Genomic DNA, 17,422 nt, shown 5'->3' on the forward strand with positions numbered 1-17,422 from the left:
CAATGATACAAATTGCAAAAAATGAGGGTCCAACACCCTGCTATCCAATACTTGTGACATCTGACCAATCAAAGTTGCATTAAAACAGAATTAAGGAGTTTGGTCGGGTAATTACTGATAGGATGATTCCCCTCATGGGAGAATCTAGGGTCAGAGGGCATAGTCTCAGAATAAAGGGGCACCAATTTAAGATGAGGAGGAATTTCTTCTCTCAGAGAGCTGAGTCTTTGGAACTTACAACACACAGCTGAGGGGAGAGATTTGTCGTGTATATTTAAGGCTGAGATAGAGAACTTCATGATTAGTTATTGAGGGGAATCAAGGTTTAGGAAAACATAGGAAAGTGGACATGGGGAATATTGGATCAATCATGATTCTGTTGAATTGGGCAGCCCATCGAGCAAGCTTGAGGGGCCAAATGGCCTATTCCTGTCCCTATTTCTGATGGACTTAAGGTTTTTTTTTGCAATACAATCTTCTATTCATGCAAATGTGTTACCCCATACCGAGTTTTTATTTTCCACAATAACTTTTGATGCACCACCTTATCAAACGCCTTCTAGAAATTCAGCTATAGTATGCCTCTAGCTCTCTCTTACCCACAGAGAATGGAACTTATTCAACAACCTCCAATAAATGATCAAATAATATCTCCCTTTGATGAAACCATACTGAACATGTTTTCCAAATACCTTGAGTTTTTTAAGTGTTCAACTATAGCCACTTTAATAATAAGACCCTAATGCCTATCCCAAGACAGGCATCAAGCTAACTGGCCTATAGTTTCCTGTCTTCTGATTCCCTCCTCTTGAAGAGAGGAATCATACTTGTTACTTTCCAACTTGATGTAACCTTTCCTGAATGGAGAAAATTCTGGAAAATTAATACCAACGCATCCATTAGTTCATTATCCACCTCATACTAGCCTTTATAAAGAAATTTATCTGAACCTGAAAATTCATTAGCCTACAGCCTTATCAGCTGGCTAAATACAGCTTCCCTCTTGACTCTCCTTTCATCAATCTCCTCTCTCCCCTCCACTTCTGACTTACAGCTATGACGGTAATGTTTTAAAATCTTCTATTGTGAAGAAATAGCAAAATATTTGTTCATTTCATCCAACATTTCCTTATTATCTACTATTAACTCCCTATTCTCAATCTCCAGAGGAACCACACTCGCTCTACTTACTCTTTTGCTTTATAAGTAGAGAATGTCTGCTGATACTCCCCAAATGCTCTCAGTATGCCTCTGCAAAATGTGAATATACAGTACACCTGCCACAGTGACATCACTCTATCCTGTTTGCTAATGTTTATTGCACTTATCTGGGTGCTGCCAATTTTTTATTTTACTGGTGGAATGTTTCTCAAAGTGTCCAAGCACAAAATTTTCCATATGAACTGTTTTTATGGGTGTCAGGAAACACAAGTTATTAAGTAGCAAACAGCATGATGTGACAAGTCAAGTGACCTCCTGTGCTATATCCATGAACTCTTCCAAGACTAAGGACCCTAAAGCATAGGAGGTTGAGGGTGACCTTACAGAGGTTTATAAATTCATGAGGGGCATAGATACGGTGAATAGCAAGGATCTTTTCCCTGGGATAGATGCGTTCAAAGCTAGAGGACATATTTTTAAGGTGAGAGAAGACAGATTTAAAAGGAAGCTGTTGGTCAACTTTTATTCACAGAGAATGCTTTGTATGTGGAATGAACTGTGAGAGGAAATGGTAAACGCAGGTACAGTTATAACATTTAAAAGACATTTGGACAAGTATATGAATAGGAAAGATTTAGAGGGATATGGGCTAAGTGCAGGCAAGTGGGACTAATTTAGTTTGGGAAACTTTGTTGGAATAGACAAATTGGACCGAAGGGTCTGTTTCCATGCTGCATGACTTTATGACCTAAGCATGAGGTCCATCAAAACCTGAGCATGCAGGAGCAATGTTCCATGACCAATCTAGATTAGATTCTCTACAGTGTGGAAACAGGTCCTTTGGCCCAACAAGTCCACACCAACCCTCCGAAGAGTAACCCACCCAGACCCATTTCCCTCTACGCACCTAACCTATGGGCAATTTAGCATTGCCAATTCACCTAACCACATCTTTGGACTGTGGAAGGAAACCAGAGCACCCGGAGGAAACCCACGGAGACACGGGGAGAATGTGCAAACTCCACACAGACAATGGCCTGAGGCTGGAATCGAACCTGGGACCCTGGTGCTGTGAGGCAGCAGTGCTAACCACAGAGCCACCATGCTGCCCATGATACAAACCTGATTATCAGGTATGAAGTACTCTTGATGTCTGGCACAGAGGTGAGGAATGGTCAGGGTCTGTTCTGTGGAAATTTCCATTTTATCTGGAGGACAGCAGGGACCAAAGTTGGAAGAACACATTGTAAAGACCTCTGTATCCAACACTGTCATTATTCTAATGCCCACCTTTGTGTGTAGCTGCATCATTCTGTACAAACCCTTCAAATACCATGGGACTACATGTTGACATTGTACATGTGTTGTGAAGAACATATCTGACCACATTGCCAGAGAGTATGCCAAATAATTGGACCATACCATAGCACCTGCTTCTTGTGGAGTTTATGCTGATGTCCATCAGGCTGTGATCAGCATGTAACATCCTCAAGGCCCTGCTTTTAAAGCAGATAATAGATCTTCTCAGGCTATCAAATTTATTTGTCAGAATGCCTCATTATCAGAACTTAAAAACAAGCACGAACATATAACTTGGCTGGTGATAAGAAAAACCTTTCCTGTAAGGTTCTTCCAACATACCCAGAGTGTCACCCACTCCATACATTACCCTCAATAGGTTTGTGGTGGGGTGGAATCTGTTGTCCATCTGCTTGTTGAGTATATCTTTGGATAGGAGGTTTGGAGAGAGATGAAGTGGTTTCTGTTGAGGCTCATTCCAAGTAAGACTCCATGCCCAATGGTCTCTTCCCAGAGGTGGGCACCAACTGCAGCTGGAGGATCAAAAACTCTGTGAAAGCCACTTTTTCCTCTGCCTAAAACCCACTCATCTTCCAATGCAAAGAACTGTGCTCCCCCAGATGTTACAGGGTAGCATATTCCAAGGTCCAGGACTATATGCTGCGGGACGCACTAAATCTCAGAACAGCCACTGCAGAGATGCAATGGGAAAAGGTAATTGTCTAAGACTTCCCAGCATTGTCTACATAGACAGGCTGGAAACTATTGAACCGTGGTTAACTAACAATGTACAAAACACTGGACCTGGGATGAGTTCTACCACAAACCAAAGACTTGTAAACATCACAACATATGAGTCAGTAATAGACTTCCATACAAATGAAACATTTAATAGCACCTAACCTTTCTCTCAGGTTGAATATGGCAGACATAAAGCTGAGTACTCCAATGGGAAGCAAGTTGTGCCTGCTACAGCATTTTCATTTTGCTGAGTTTCCCTGCAAAATCATAAAGAACTGGTGCTTGTATATTCATTTAAGAAAAGTCTTAAAATGCAGGGGATTGAGACTAAATTAATCATCCTTTCTGAGAACTAGAATGAGCTAAGCAAAATGGCCTCCAATGTTCTGAAAAAATATTTGGTCACATCTTTGCCTGACAGGACATTTCTCTGAAACTTCTTCCTCATTTGATGAGTTCACCATATTGTGCCTTCTTCACCTTAAATTCAAAATTATTGTTCTCTGCTACACTCCCAGCTACCGTAAGAACTTAACTCTGATAGCTTCAGTGCTTTTCTCTCGGTCTGTGGCTTCTCATCCATTGTGATTTTAACCTCTATTTTTAATGGACTCTCCCCTCTGGATTCACTGCACTCTTACTACAGCCACACCACCATTTAAAATCTCCAATACAAAATCAAAGCAATCCCCTTTTCCTTGCCATCTCACAGAGACATGCTAGCCCTATTGTATCAATCTTCACCTACATCTCCCATCCATATTCCATCACGACCTTAATTCTGTTCCTTCCCAGAAAACACCACCCTCGATGTATTTATGTCTGCACTTTCAAATTCCCAACTCTCTAGCCCCTGATCCTCATGAGTCATGCACTTGAAGTAGTGACATGTTCCACTGCACAATTGCTTTCACCTTTGATACTTTCATCAAGAATAAAATTTCACTTCTCACTGCAACTGCTTGATTCTGCCCCTTTAAAGAAAAACAATAGCTGGTGCTGCATTTTAAATGGCTTGATCAATCCGTTTTGATATTTTTAACAAATTAAACATTTGCATTCCTCAATACATATAATATAGTTGCTTATTTTGAAGTAATAAGGAACATAGGTTTACTTACCAAAATGGCTTATGCCTCACATTTATCCAGTATTTGAAATACAAATTACAATAATATATAAATGTGTTATTAATATAAATTATAAAAGGTGAGGTGATGGCCAAATGGTATTGTCACTAGACTCTATCCAGAGACCCAGGTAGCGTTCTGGGAATGCAGGTTATTGATTAAGTTTACTTGAATGATAACCTAAGATTGCATCTGCTAACCAATTTTACTTTACCTGTATTGATAGAAACCATTTGCTTTTTTGTTGCTTGTGTGTGTTCTATTTCACAACAGGTTTTCCAGAATGGCTGTTCATGATGTAGTTTTCTCTAATTCGGCAGTCTCAAACTGACTCCTACAAATATTATTACATTGTGACCTGTCAAGGCATCTGATGCTGAATGACAGAAACAAAGACGAACGTGAAGAACACACAGGACATTCCTTTATTAGTTTTTTTTTCTGAATTAAATGAAAAACTTTGAAATTGATGTATTTTTAAAACAGTGAAAAATTGCACCAGTCTTCTAAGGATTAAGGCTAAAACAATATTCTCCATAGATGAACACGAAAATTTAAATCATAATTGTTTCATCATATAATGCAAAACTGCTAAAAATGTAAGTGACATAGTAGCTTTAATATTGCTCATTCATAAATATCTGTTGCTTTAAGGAGTTACCGTTAAATAGATACTGCAACCAAGTTGAGTGTAGTGAAAGACTAATTGTGTCACTGCAGTCATAGGTTAACATAATGCTTTTGCTGTGCGTAAACAATTGCAGGAATACTAAGTTTCAATATTCAATTATTGCTGTTTCAGAAACTGAACTACACTGAAGTACTGGGAAGTATTACAGCGTAAGAATGGTATAGCTATTCATTGCATAATTCACCAAATGGTAAAGCTGATCAGATGTCCCAAATGAAATAATTAAAATCTCGTCTACAAATGCAACATACTTTCACTTATAAAATAATGCAATAAGCCCTTTTGTTTAAAACTACATAATAAATCGAGTGCTCTGTTACGCCTATTGCACAAATTAAAACAATAACAAAAGGCAACAAAGCAGGCTCCATACATTTACATTAAAGACTCACATATAGTTCGTGTTACAGTATTTCAGGGAAACAGTTCTCTGCACTGGAGATCACAATTTTCTTTTTAAACACTTTCGTGACTAATTTCCTTATTTCTCAGTGAGTGTTGGCAAATAATTAATGTTGGTTTTTATTGTTCATTCCTGTAGTGTTTTTAGTATTTTGACTTTTTACACAAGATACAAATCAGTAATTTTGTTATTTCCTCTACTCAGCACAATCAACTTTCGAGGAAAATAAAAAGATCACAGAATAGTGTTTTGCCCATGATGAAGTTAAATAGCAGGGCATTTGCATGTTTAGAGAAACTGTATATTTTTTCAAATATGGTTAGCTACAACAAAGACTTTTCTTTCCTATGCTTCTTTCTCCTAGGAACTCTTCAAGTTCAAAACAGCAAATCAAAATGACAAGAATGTTATTTCCTAACATGACAAAATATGGTATAAAAAATAACTTTAGACCTTGGGTACAACAATAAAGTCAAGGCATACAATCTGAACAAACAGTTTTAACAGATACACATACTGTGGAAAGTACTTAAGATAATTGTTTAACTGAATCTTAAGCAAGTTAACTGTAGCCCATAAATGCAAAGGCACCACCATTAGCAGTTGGTGAATATGTCCTCCTTTCACATAAAAGATAGGACCACTTTTATATTCAAATACAATAACCATTGAATGGCTCAAGTATCTCCTGTAACAAAACAACTAAACTTTACCTCATCGAATGAAAAACCTCATGCTATTTTACAGGCTGAAGATCAATACACAGGTCAGGGCTATTGCAACATACTTGATAATATACAGCAATGCAAAAATAAAAAAAAACAAAATTTAGTGCAAAACTTCCCCTTCCAAATAGAACTGAAATTTAGTGAGCACCCAGTGAACATGAAACTGCAGCCTGATTTAATTTGCATCAAGAGCAGCAGCCATTGTTGAGTGATTGGTTTGGTTAAAGACAATGATCCATCTGCCATTGCAAACCATAGCATCCTTGTTGCCACTTCTCGACAATGTCCAAGTGTCGACTGCAAAAACAGAAAAATAGGCAGTTTGAAATCTGCATCTCCTACTCTGCTGCAGATCCAGTTATACTTGTTGAACAGTGGTAAAACGAGTGCTCATTTTCCGTTCAGCAGTCCATTTTCACTTTCTCTAGTGAATTGCTTATTTTTCCTAAAGTTTTTTTGATGCGTAATGCAGTGAGCCGTGCAGAGGGATTTTGGTACCAACACTCCTTCATCAGCTTGGCAAGAGCAGACAGAGTCTGAAACAAATGAGAACAAATAATATGATATAAACCAATTTACAGCTTACTGGAAAACTCAGATACAAACCATGTTAAGAAAACACTAAGGTGTATTTGAAAATTGTAGCACAACACGCAGCATCAATCTTCATTTTTTTCATGTAAGATAAATAGACTCTCAGTTCTTTCTCTTATCTGTTTTATTTTACATCTAAGTGTCACTTTTCTATATTTGCTTCCTGTTTGGGAGTCTTTACATTTGCTGCACACCAAGAACACATTTGCAGTTTGCTCCCTTTCCTGGGAAACTATATGCACACTTGGATAGAGAATGTGAGGGACTGGACAGCATGGAGGATGGGGTGTCCACACACCTGAACAGAGTGTTGAGGGTCTACAAACTCAGGGGAGGGTGGGTGTTTTGAGTTTGGGGATGATTGCACTGTTGGTTGACTGCAGGTTAACAAGCCTGAGTTTTATGGTCATGCCAGTGGATGGAGTCTGAAGCTCATGATACTTCCTGAGAACCCTGCAATGTATGACAGAGAAGCAGGATAACTGAAAAAAGCCAGTAGTAGACTATAGAAGTGAGGTGGAATAGAGTGGAACAACTTTGCTCCTCTGTGTTCTCCTTAAGGGGAGGATTTTAAAAAAGACTGATGAGAAGTTATTAACATGAAACATTAACATTGTTTGTCACTGCACAGATAGTGCCTGACCTGTTGAGTATTTTCAGCATTTTCCATTACTTAAAAAAAATTAATTTCTTTAGCAACTCCAAGCAGTCCCATTAAGTGGGCGGCACGGTGGCACAGTGGTTAGCACTGTTGCCTCGCAGCGCCAGAGACCCGGGTTCAATTCCCGCCTCAGGCGACTGACTGTGTGGAGTTTGCACGTTCTCCCCGTGTCTGTGTAATGTAATGTAATCTAATCTAATCTAAAAAAAAAGGTTTGCTGTTGCACTGGAAATGAGTCGGCCATGCCGGGCACATGCTCCACCTGGATCATGCAAAAGAACCTGAAAATAAATGCAAGTCTATTTGCATAATTACTTTGATCTGGGACATTGCAGTGTGTCAAAGGTAGCAGAATCAGGGGAAACAAAATTGATGAGTAGGGACTTCAAAATATATATACATGGGAGGCAGTTGAGAAACATGGAAAATACTGAGTAGGCCATTTGGCCCTCTCTCAAGCCTGCTCTACCATTCCATCTAATCATAGTTGATCATCCAACTTAGTACCTTGGTCCTGTTTTTAATAGAATAAACTAGGGTTTCAGCACTATTTCATAGATGAGAAGGTAGAAAGGTACACCACTGGGATTCAGGAGCAGATTAATTGCAGTCTTCCATCATGTAATAAGGGCTTGTGCCAAAGTCACCACCACTGTGATCAACCTTGCCCGTTGGGCTCCAGAGCTACAGTTTAGTCCAGTAATCTCTGCCACATTTATTTCAGAGGGAGACAGTGGACCAAGATGTACAAGATTTCTTGGCTTCTGTTTTCTTTGGACCTGCGTCTTGGCTGGGTGAGCCTCGTTTCAGCGTTTTTAATCAGTCTCCACAAGCCATGACTGACAGTGACCGTCTTCCAGTTGTCAGTGTCAATGTCAACCATCTTCATATCTCAGTTACAAGTGTCAGAGGTAGGAACAGTGCCACTGTGTCCCAAGAACTCTTGCTCTGGATTTATCCAACATCAGGACATTGACAACCAGACATGTCTCGCTGAATAGCCCTCTCAACATATGCAGCTAACACATCACTGTCACTCAACGAGTCACTCAATGATGTTCAAGTCTTAAAGTGTTATAATTCATAGGACAAATACCCTCCCCTCATCAATCTCAGCCATACTGTCTACTCAGTGAAAAACCAAGAGAGCCTCAGTTGGACCAAACAGGCGCTCTCCACCCTTGGCACAACAGTGTAGAAGTGAAAATCCACTTCCAGACACAGCATTGCATTCTCAGCATGTGGGAAGAGGGAAACATTACTTACTACTTTAAGGATAACAGCACTGGAATACAAGCTGTCATTAATGACAGCTGACTGCTTAGCTTCAGTTATAAAAGAGATTCAAGCGAGAAACCTATTCCAGAATATATAGAATAGAATCTCCACAGTGTGCAAATAGGCCATTCAGCCTAACATGATCATGCCAACTCTCCAAAGATTATCCCACCCAGACCCATCCCCTACCCTATCCCTGCACTTCCCATGGCTAACCTACACAACCTTGGACAGTATGGGCAATTTAGCAAGGCCAATCCACCTAACCTGGACATTTTTGGACTCTTGTGAGGAAACCAGAACACCCAGAGAGAAATGTGCAAACTCTATACAGACAGGTGCCCAAAGGTGGAAATGAATCTAGGTCCCTGGCGCTGTGAGGCACCAATGCTAATCACTGAGCCACCATGCTGCCCCTCATGTACTAACAGTTGCTTGAAGTAAAGTCCAATGAACGGCTAGGCAGTGCACCATTCACTAATGAGTACTGAGTACTCAAGAGTACTACCACAGTACTCTGACGTCCTTCAGCACAAGGAATATCAGAGGCAGGTACGAAGTGATCAAAAAGGGGTCAAGTCCATAAGCAGAGCAGAGAAAATGCCTTAACTGAACACAGACTCGAAACGTCTTCATGAACTGTAGCGAACTATTGGAGAGGTGGATAGACTACTATCTTCAGTGTTTTCCAGGAAGAACACTTTGGCATTATAAAAACTTTGCCCGTCATGGCTGAGCTGGTTATCAAAATTACAGTGAAACAGTTTGACTTAGTAAGGTCACTCAAGCACAGGAAATGGCTATCTACATAAACATCCCTGTCTCTGTTGAAGTAAATTGACTATTCCCCAGAGTATGCATGAATAGTGGAAGTTATGAAGACACAACAGACTTATAGTAAGATCATAAACTCTGGAGTGAAATGGGATATTAATAAATAACATCACATAAAACAAAGGGTGTCAAACTCACAGGATCCGAAAACCATCTGTTGGGAATATTTGGTCTTTGCTGTTCCACACATACAATTTTTCGCATATCTTCAAAACTCGGGTCATTCGGTACGAGATCATAGAATGGAGGTTTATACTCTTCAGCGATTCCTACAAAAACAAGAAGAATTAAACTTCTCAGCACTTCTTGTTTCAATGGCACATGGCAAACTCAAAATGTCCAATGCTGTGAGATATCACAGGCTTCTCAGGGTGGTTGAAGCTTCCAATGTTCTCAAGTTGGGAGGTTCTCTCCATGACCAGTGTCCTAACCACAGGGGTTCTTAAAGCAGGTGATGCACGAGGCACCTTGGCTGCACATCCCTGGTCTCAGGGTTCTCATAACAGGGTAGTCCCGAGGGTTTTCAAGTGGGTGATGTCTTTGAATGAGTGAGACAATTCATCCAGATTATCTTGCTGTTTGATGATGTAAAACCTCACTAAAACAATTAAGAAAAGGTCCACGGGTTTAGTTCCCTCATGCTTTGCGGAAAGTCACAGTGGAAAGCAACATCACGTACTTTCTAGACCATTGTAAAGAACTAAAAGATATTTTTAATTTGAAAAATATATTTTATTAATAAAATCATCATCTGTAAGTATATATAACGTTCTAAGTCATTTCTACACAATCTTTGCAGAGAGGGAAAAAATAAACGCATTGGAATTGTTGGCATGTCCTTCAAGCAGCTTTCTCTGAGGCTGGTTTGTGGTAGGCCTGCGGGAGGAAAGGGTTTTCTCCTCACCACCGGCCCCACACACTTTGTTCACAGTTTCCTCCTCCATTGACTCTCTATTCTCAGGCAAAGGTTCAGTTAGTTTATCACTCTCCAGAGCATCTTCCTTTATGTTCCTGCAAGGCTTGCCCTCCTTCTGACGGACCCTTTTCTCAGTTGTCTTATTGGAGGCTGGTGCCTTACTGTCCTTTTAGGGTCCACTGCTTGTTTTGCTACTTCAGGCACCGCCCCCCCCACCCACACCCCTCAATTTGGGCAGGCTTTCCTGACAGAGGTTAAAACTCTTGGTCCTTTGCAGTCCTTTGACTGGTGGCCCTCCTGTTTACAGATACTGCAGATGGACACTTTGTTGTTCAGTTGCCATTTGCCCTGACCTCCCAGAGGTGTGGCACAGTCTAGGCTGCCCCACGAGTGAGTGGCCCCAGCTTCATCCAATCACGAAGCTGGAAGACAGTTGGAGGATGTTCCCTATGGCATCTGCCTTCAGGGTCACCTTGACCTGCCACTTACTGTCAGAGTCATAAACATGTACAGCATGGAAACAGACTCTTCGGTCCAACTTGGCTGTGCTGATCAACACCCTAATCTAATCTAGTCCCATATCCCTCTAAACCCTTCCTATTCATATACTCATCCAATGTTGCAATTGTACTCGCCTCCACCACTTCCTCTGGCAGCTCATTCCATACATGTACCACTGTGTGAAAAAATTGCCCCTTAGGTCCCTTTTATATCTTTGCCTTCTCACCTTAAACCTATGCCCTCTATTTCTGGATTCCCCCAACCAGAGAAAAGACTTTGCCTATTTAGACTATCCGTGCTCATGACGTTATAAACCTCTATAAGGTCACCTCTCAGCCTCCGACGCTCCAGGGAAAACAGCCTCAGCTTATTCAGCCTCTCCTGATAGCTCAAATCCTCAAACCCTGGCAACATCCTTGTAAATCTTTTCTGAACCCTTGCAAGTTTCACAACATCTTTCCGATAGGAAGGAGACCAGAACTGTACACAATATTCCAAAAATGGCCTAAGCAATGTCCTGTACAGCCGCAACATCCCCTCCCAACTCCTGTACTCCTGTACTCAATCCTCTGACCAATAAAGGAAAGCATATCAAACACCTTCTTCACGATCCTATCTACCTGCGACTCCACTTTCAAGGAGCTGTGAACATGCACTCCAAGGTCTCTTTATTCAGCAACACTCCCTAGGACCTTACTATTAGCTGTATAAGTCTTGCCAAGATTTGCTTTCCCAAAATGCAGCACCTCGCATTTATCTAAATTAAACTCCATCTGCCCACTGGCCCATCTGGTCAAGATCCTGTTGTAATCTGAGGTCACCTTCTTCGCTTTGCACAACACCTCAATTTTGGTGTCATCTGCAAACTTACTAACTATACCTCCTATGTTCCTATCCAAATCATTCATATAAATGATGAAAAATAGTGGACCCAGCACCGATCCTTGCGGCACACCACTGGTTACAGGCCTCCAGTCTGAAAAACAACCCTCCACCACCACTTTGTCTTCTACCTTCAAGCCAGTTCTGTATCAAAATAGCTAGTTTTCCTGTATTCCATGAGATCTAACCAGTCTCCCATGGGGAACCTTGTTGAACACCTTACTGAAGTCCATATAGATCATGTTCACCGCGCTGCCCTCATCAATCCTCTTTGATACTTTTTCAAAAAACTCATTCAAGTTCGTGAGACATGATTTCCCACGCACAAAGCCACATTGACTATACCTAATCAATCAAATACGAGTAAATCACTTCCTTCAGGATTCCCTCCATCACCAACAGCAGGCTCACCAGTCTATAGTTCCCTGGCTTGTCCTTACCACCGTTCTAATTAGAAGTACCACGTTAGCCAACCTCCAGTCTTCTGGCACCTCACCTGTGACTATCGATGATACAAATATCGGATACACCTGATCAGGTCCTGGGGATTTATCCACTTTAATGCATTTCAAGACATCCAGCACTTCATCAGCTATAATATGGACATTTTTCAGGTTCAGATTCCAAAAGATCCACTACATACATGCTGCCTCCCTCAAGCTTTGTGCATTTTCCTAAGAAGGTCAGGACATCTGCGGATGGGACATAGAGTTCTACATCTGGATTGTAACAATCCAGCTCCTCTGGGCTGGGAGGAAGAACGATGGTGAGCATCTGCTGTTCTCACTATGGCCTAGCTGCTGTAAACCATACTGTGAAGCCTCTGTAAAGATGCCCACCTTGAAGAAGTTTTCCTCTTCCTTCCACAAAGATCTCAGTGGGTCTCTGTCCCAATGCAACCCCTGGTCAACTCCTCCATCCTAAAGCTCTTTGGGCACATCCTCAAACAATCCTGGTACTAGAGCAACGTCTCCTTCCTCAGCAGCTGCTTACATAGCCAGCTTATCCTCCAGGACTGCAGACAACATTCAGACCATCTCAACTTGGACAAAACTGTGACATCGCTATTTACAGCGCACCCATAGCTTCCAGAAACTATTTTACCTGCGGATCCTCAGTTCCATGCTTGCAACCATGTGCCACTATCTTCTCTCACTCCAGTCTACCCTGCCCCAGCTTAGGGCCTCTCTTTCTCAGACCGGCAAAGACCTCACTGTTTTTCATCCTCAGAAGAATCCACACCCTCAACCAATGTCTTTTTCTCCATCCTATCAGACATCAAAGAGTGCAAGTATACGAATGAGTCCTGATGAAAGGTCCCAAGCTGAAATATCAACTCTCCTGCTCGTCTGATGCTGCTAGATATGCGTGCTTTTTCCAGCTCCGCACTTTATTGACTCTGACTTTCCAGCATCTGCAGTCCTCACTATCTCCTTGGATGGACAATGGTGCCTCAGACAGGATAGAAACAGGGCTCTCACCTTCTTTCTCCTCAAATACCTTCAGGTGATGTTGACATTATTTAATGCTTTGGAGGTAGAGTTGAAATATACCCGGCTACAGTCAGAAAATATCTGCTCCTTGAAACCTGCAGCAACCTGGGAGAGACCTCTTCACAAAGGAGGTCCAATTGACTTGTGTTCCTTCCTCTACCTTCTTCACAGTCATTCTAGACAGCCTGGCCTAGGGCCTGAGGGCTTGCAGTGGTCAGAGGTCTGTTTGGCTTGGACACTGAAATGGCATTAGGCTGAAGCCAGCATAAAGATCTACCAACTCAAGTGATGATCCTCCAATATCCAATCACAAAACAACGATGATCTTGAAATCCTATAGTGACTCACAACTCAGAGCTAGCATTTGGTCTGAGCCAAAAGGCTGAAAGATATTGCATCAAAGTGCCACTGATATGCCCCTTCTTTAAATTATGGACAGCTGTCAAGGACAGAACAGATAGTCCCACACAGTTCTCAATGATAGAGTTAAAAATCACATACCACCAGGTTTATTCAGAAGTACAAGCTTTCAGAGGGCAGCTTCTTCATCAGGTAGCTGTGTAGCAGGATCATAAGGCACAGAATTTATAGCAAAAGATCAATGAGTCATGCAACTGAAACAATATATTGAACAAACCTAGATTGCTGTTAAGCTGAAAGTGTGTTGCTGGAAAAGCACAGCAGGTCAGGCAGCATCCAAGGAACAGGAGAATCGACGTTTCGGGCATAAGCCCTTCTTCAGGAAGCAGGCATGTTGGTGCATCTGGATGAGTGTGTTTGTGTGCATGGTAGAGTATGCGGGAGTGCGATGGAATAGAAGTCTGTGAGAGGGTGTGCGCGTGCGAGGGTGTGTGTGTGTGTGTGCTTGTGTGCATTTGAGAGTGTGTGCGCATAGTGCAGTGGGGTCACCTGTAGCGTAACATGAACCCAAGGTCCCGTTTGAGGGCATACTTGTGGGTACCAAAGTTGGTTATCAGCCTCTGCTAGGCCACTCTGCCTTGTTGCGTATCCCGATGTCCACCTAGGGGATGGTCACCCAAGGAATCAGAGGCTGAATGCCCCGACCACTGAAGTGTTCCCCAACTGGAAAAGAACACCCCTGTCTGGCGATTGCTTCGTGGTGTCCATTCATCCGTTGTTGCAGTGTCTGCTTGGTCTCCCCAATGTACCATGCCTCGGGGCATCCTTGTCTGCAATGTTGGACGAGTCACGAGTACCTGCAGCGTACATGGTGGTATCCATATCGAAACTCTGACACATCTTGCAATGGTTGCCATGACAGGGTTGTAAGGTAATGTGGTCCATGTTGTCCTGAAGGCTGGGCAGTTTGCTGCGAACAACAGTCTGTCTAAGGTTTGGCGTTTGTAGTGAAGGTGTAGGGAAGGTCTTGGCGAGGTGCTCATCCTCATTGATAATGTGTTGCAGTCTGCGAAGAACATGGCGCAGTTTCTCCACTCTCGGGAAGTACTGGACAATGAAGGGTACCCTATTGATCGCATCCCGTGTCTGTCTCCTAAGGAGGTCATTACAGTTTCTCGCTGTCGCACAACTGAACTGGTGATTGATGAATTGATCATCGTATCCTGTTCCTATGAGCGTGTCCTTCAGCATCTTCAGGTGTCTGTCGCGTTCCTCCTTATCTGAACAGATCCTGTGTGTGCGTAGGGCCTGTCTGTAGGGGATGGGTGTTTTAATATGCTTAGGGTGGAAGCTAGAGAAATGTAGCATCGTGAGGTTACCCATGCGTTTGCAGTAGAGTGAGATACTGAGGTGCCCGTCCTTGATGGAAATGCATGGGTAACATAAACAAAGGTCCCAGTTGAGGCCATTCTCATGGGTACAGAATTTGGCTATCAGTGTCATCAAACCAGCAGATAAAGGAGAAGCCATTGCTATTCAGAATAGAATGGACTACTGCAAGGAACCTTACCAACAACTGAACGAGAAACACTATAGAAAACTACCGATCAATCCAACCAAAGAAGACACCTGTGAACCAAACAGATTGATCAAGACTTTTGACCCAATCCTTCGGAGTTCTCTACCAGTCTCATCCCACGTACTTCTCGTGTAGGGGACTTCTATTGCCTTCCAAAGATAAGCAAAGCCAACGCACCATGATGTCTCGTCGTGTCAGGCAGTAGAACTTTGTGTGAGAACCTTTCTGGCTATGTCGAGGGCATCTTGAAACCCACTGAACAGGGGACCCCTAGCTTCTGTCATGACACGACAGATTTCTTACAGAAACTCAGTACCCATGGACCCGTCCTACCGGGTGCATTCCCCGTCACAGTGGTAGTTTCAGCACTCTACACCAGCATCCCCCACAATGACGGCCTCGCTGCAACAGGCTCGGTACTCAACAGTAACAACTGCCGATCTTCGAGCACCGTCCTGCGACTCATTCGCTTCAACATCGACCACAACATTTTCACCCTTGACAATCAATTCTTCATTCAGATACATAGAACAGCCATGGGGGCCAAATCTGCATCCCAGTATGCCAACATTTTCATGCACAAGTTCTTTGCTGCACAGGACCTCCAACCAACACTATACACCAGATATATTGATGACATTTTCTTCCTTTGTACCCATGGCGAGGAGTCACCAAAACAACTATACAGTGACACCAACAAGTTTCTTCTCATCATCAAACTTACCATGGACAAACTTTAGTACCTGTCTCATTCTTGAGCACACATATCTCCATCAAGGATGGGCACCTCAGTACCTCATTCTACCGCAAACCTGTGGATAACCTCACAATGCTACATTTCGGTGGCTTCCACCTTAAACATATTAAAACAGCCATCCCCTACGCCTACACAGGATCGGTTCATATGAGAAGGAATGTGATGGAAACCTGAAGGTGCTGAAGGATGCCCTCGTAAGCAACAGACACTCAACTCGGTGATCACTAGTTCGGACGTGCCTTTGCAAGAAAGCGTAATGACCTCCTCAGGAGGTAGACACGGGATGCGACTCATAGGATACCCTTCGCTGTCCAGTACTTACCGGGAACACATTATTGATGAGGATGAACATCTCGCTAGGACCTTCCCTACATCTCCACTTCTCACCTTTAAACAACTGCTGAACCTTAAACAGACCATTTTTCGCAAACTGCCCAACCTTCAGGGCAACATTGATCACATCACCGCACAACATTGTCACAGCAAACACTGCAAGACATGTCAGAGTGTTGACATGGACACTACCATTACATGTGGGGACACCACCCACCATGCAGGCAAGGATATCCCCAGGCATGGTACAATGGATAGACCAAGCAGATGCTACAACAATGAATGAATGGATACTGCACAACAATGGCCAGACAGGAGTGTTACCTCCCAGTTGGGAAACACTTCAGTGGTCGGGGCATTCAGCCTCGGATCTTCAGGTGACCATCCTCCAAGGTGGACTTCAGGATACGCAACAACGCAGGGTGGGAGAACAGAGGCTGATAGCCAAGTTCAGTACCTATAAGGATGGCCTCAACCAGGACATTAGGTTCATGTCACACTACAGGTGACCCCACTACACTATACACATGCGTGCGCGCGCACACACACTTCTACGTACTCATAGAACATAGAAGAATACAGCGCAGTACAGGCCCTTCGGCCCTCGATGTTGCGCCGATCCAAGCCCACCCAACGTACACTAGCCCACTATCCTCCATATGCCTATCCAATGCCCGCTTAAATGCCCATGAGGGAGAGTCCACCACTGCTACTGGCAGGGTGTTCCATGAACTCACGACTCGCTGAGTAAAGAACCTACCCCTAACATCTGTCCTATACCTACCACCCCTTAATTTAAAGCTATGCCCCCTTGTAATGGCTGACTCCATACGTGGAAAAGGATTCTCACTGTCGACCCTATCTAAACCTCTAATCATCTTGTACACCTCTAATCAAGTCACCCCTAAACCTTCTTTTCTCCAATGAAAACAGCCCCAAGTGCCTCAGCCTTTCCTCATACGATCTTTCTACCATACCAGGCAACATCCTGGTAAACCTCCTCTGCACCCGTTCCAGTGCCTCCACATCCTTCCTATAGTATGGCGACCAAAACTGCACACAATACTCCAGATGCGGCCGC

The 17,422-nt window shown here is 42.8% G+C and overlaps 1 protein-coding gene across 2 annotated transcripts in view; it reads right to left on the reverse strand.

Moving 5' to 3' along the window:
- Positions 1-4,733: 4,733 nt before the first annotated feature.
- Positions 4,734-17,422, reverse strand: part of LOC122549327 (activin receptor type-1-like) — a 49,004-nt gene continuing 36,315 nt past the window's right edge. For both annotated transcript variants that reach the window (XM_043688960.1, XM_043688959.1), the window contains exons 9-10: positions 9,659-9,789; positions 4,734-6,689 (exon numbers count right to left, since the gene is read on the reverse strand). In XM_043688960.1, the coding sequence (XP_043544895.1) occupies positions 6,555-6,689; positions 9,659-9,789 (266 nt within the window). In that variant the 3' untranslated portion in view covers positions 4,734-6,554. The remainder of the gene's footprint in view (positions 6,690-9,658; positions 9,790-17,422) is intronic.

Source organism: Chiloscyllium plagiosum, chromosome 4 (assembly GCF_004010195.1).
Source record: "Chiloscyllium plagiosum isolate BGI_BamShark_2017 chromosome 4, ASM401019v2, whole genome shotgun sequence".
Taxonomy (NCBI): domain Eukaryota; kingdom Metazoa; phylum Chordata; class Chondrichthyes; order Orectolobiformes; family Hemiscylliidae; genus Chiloscyllium; species Chiloscyllium plagiosum.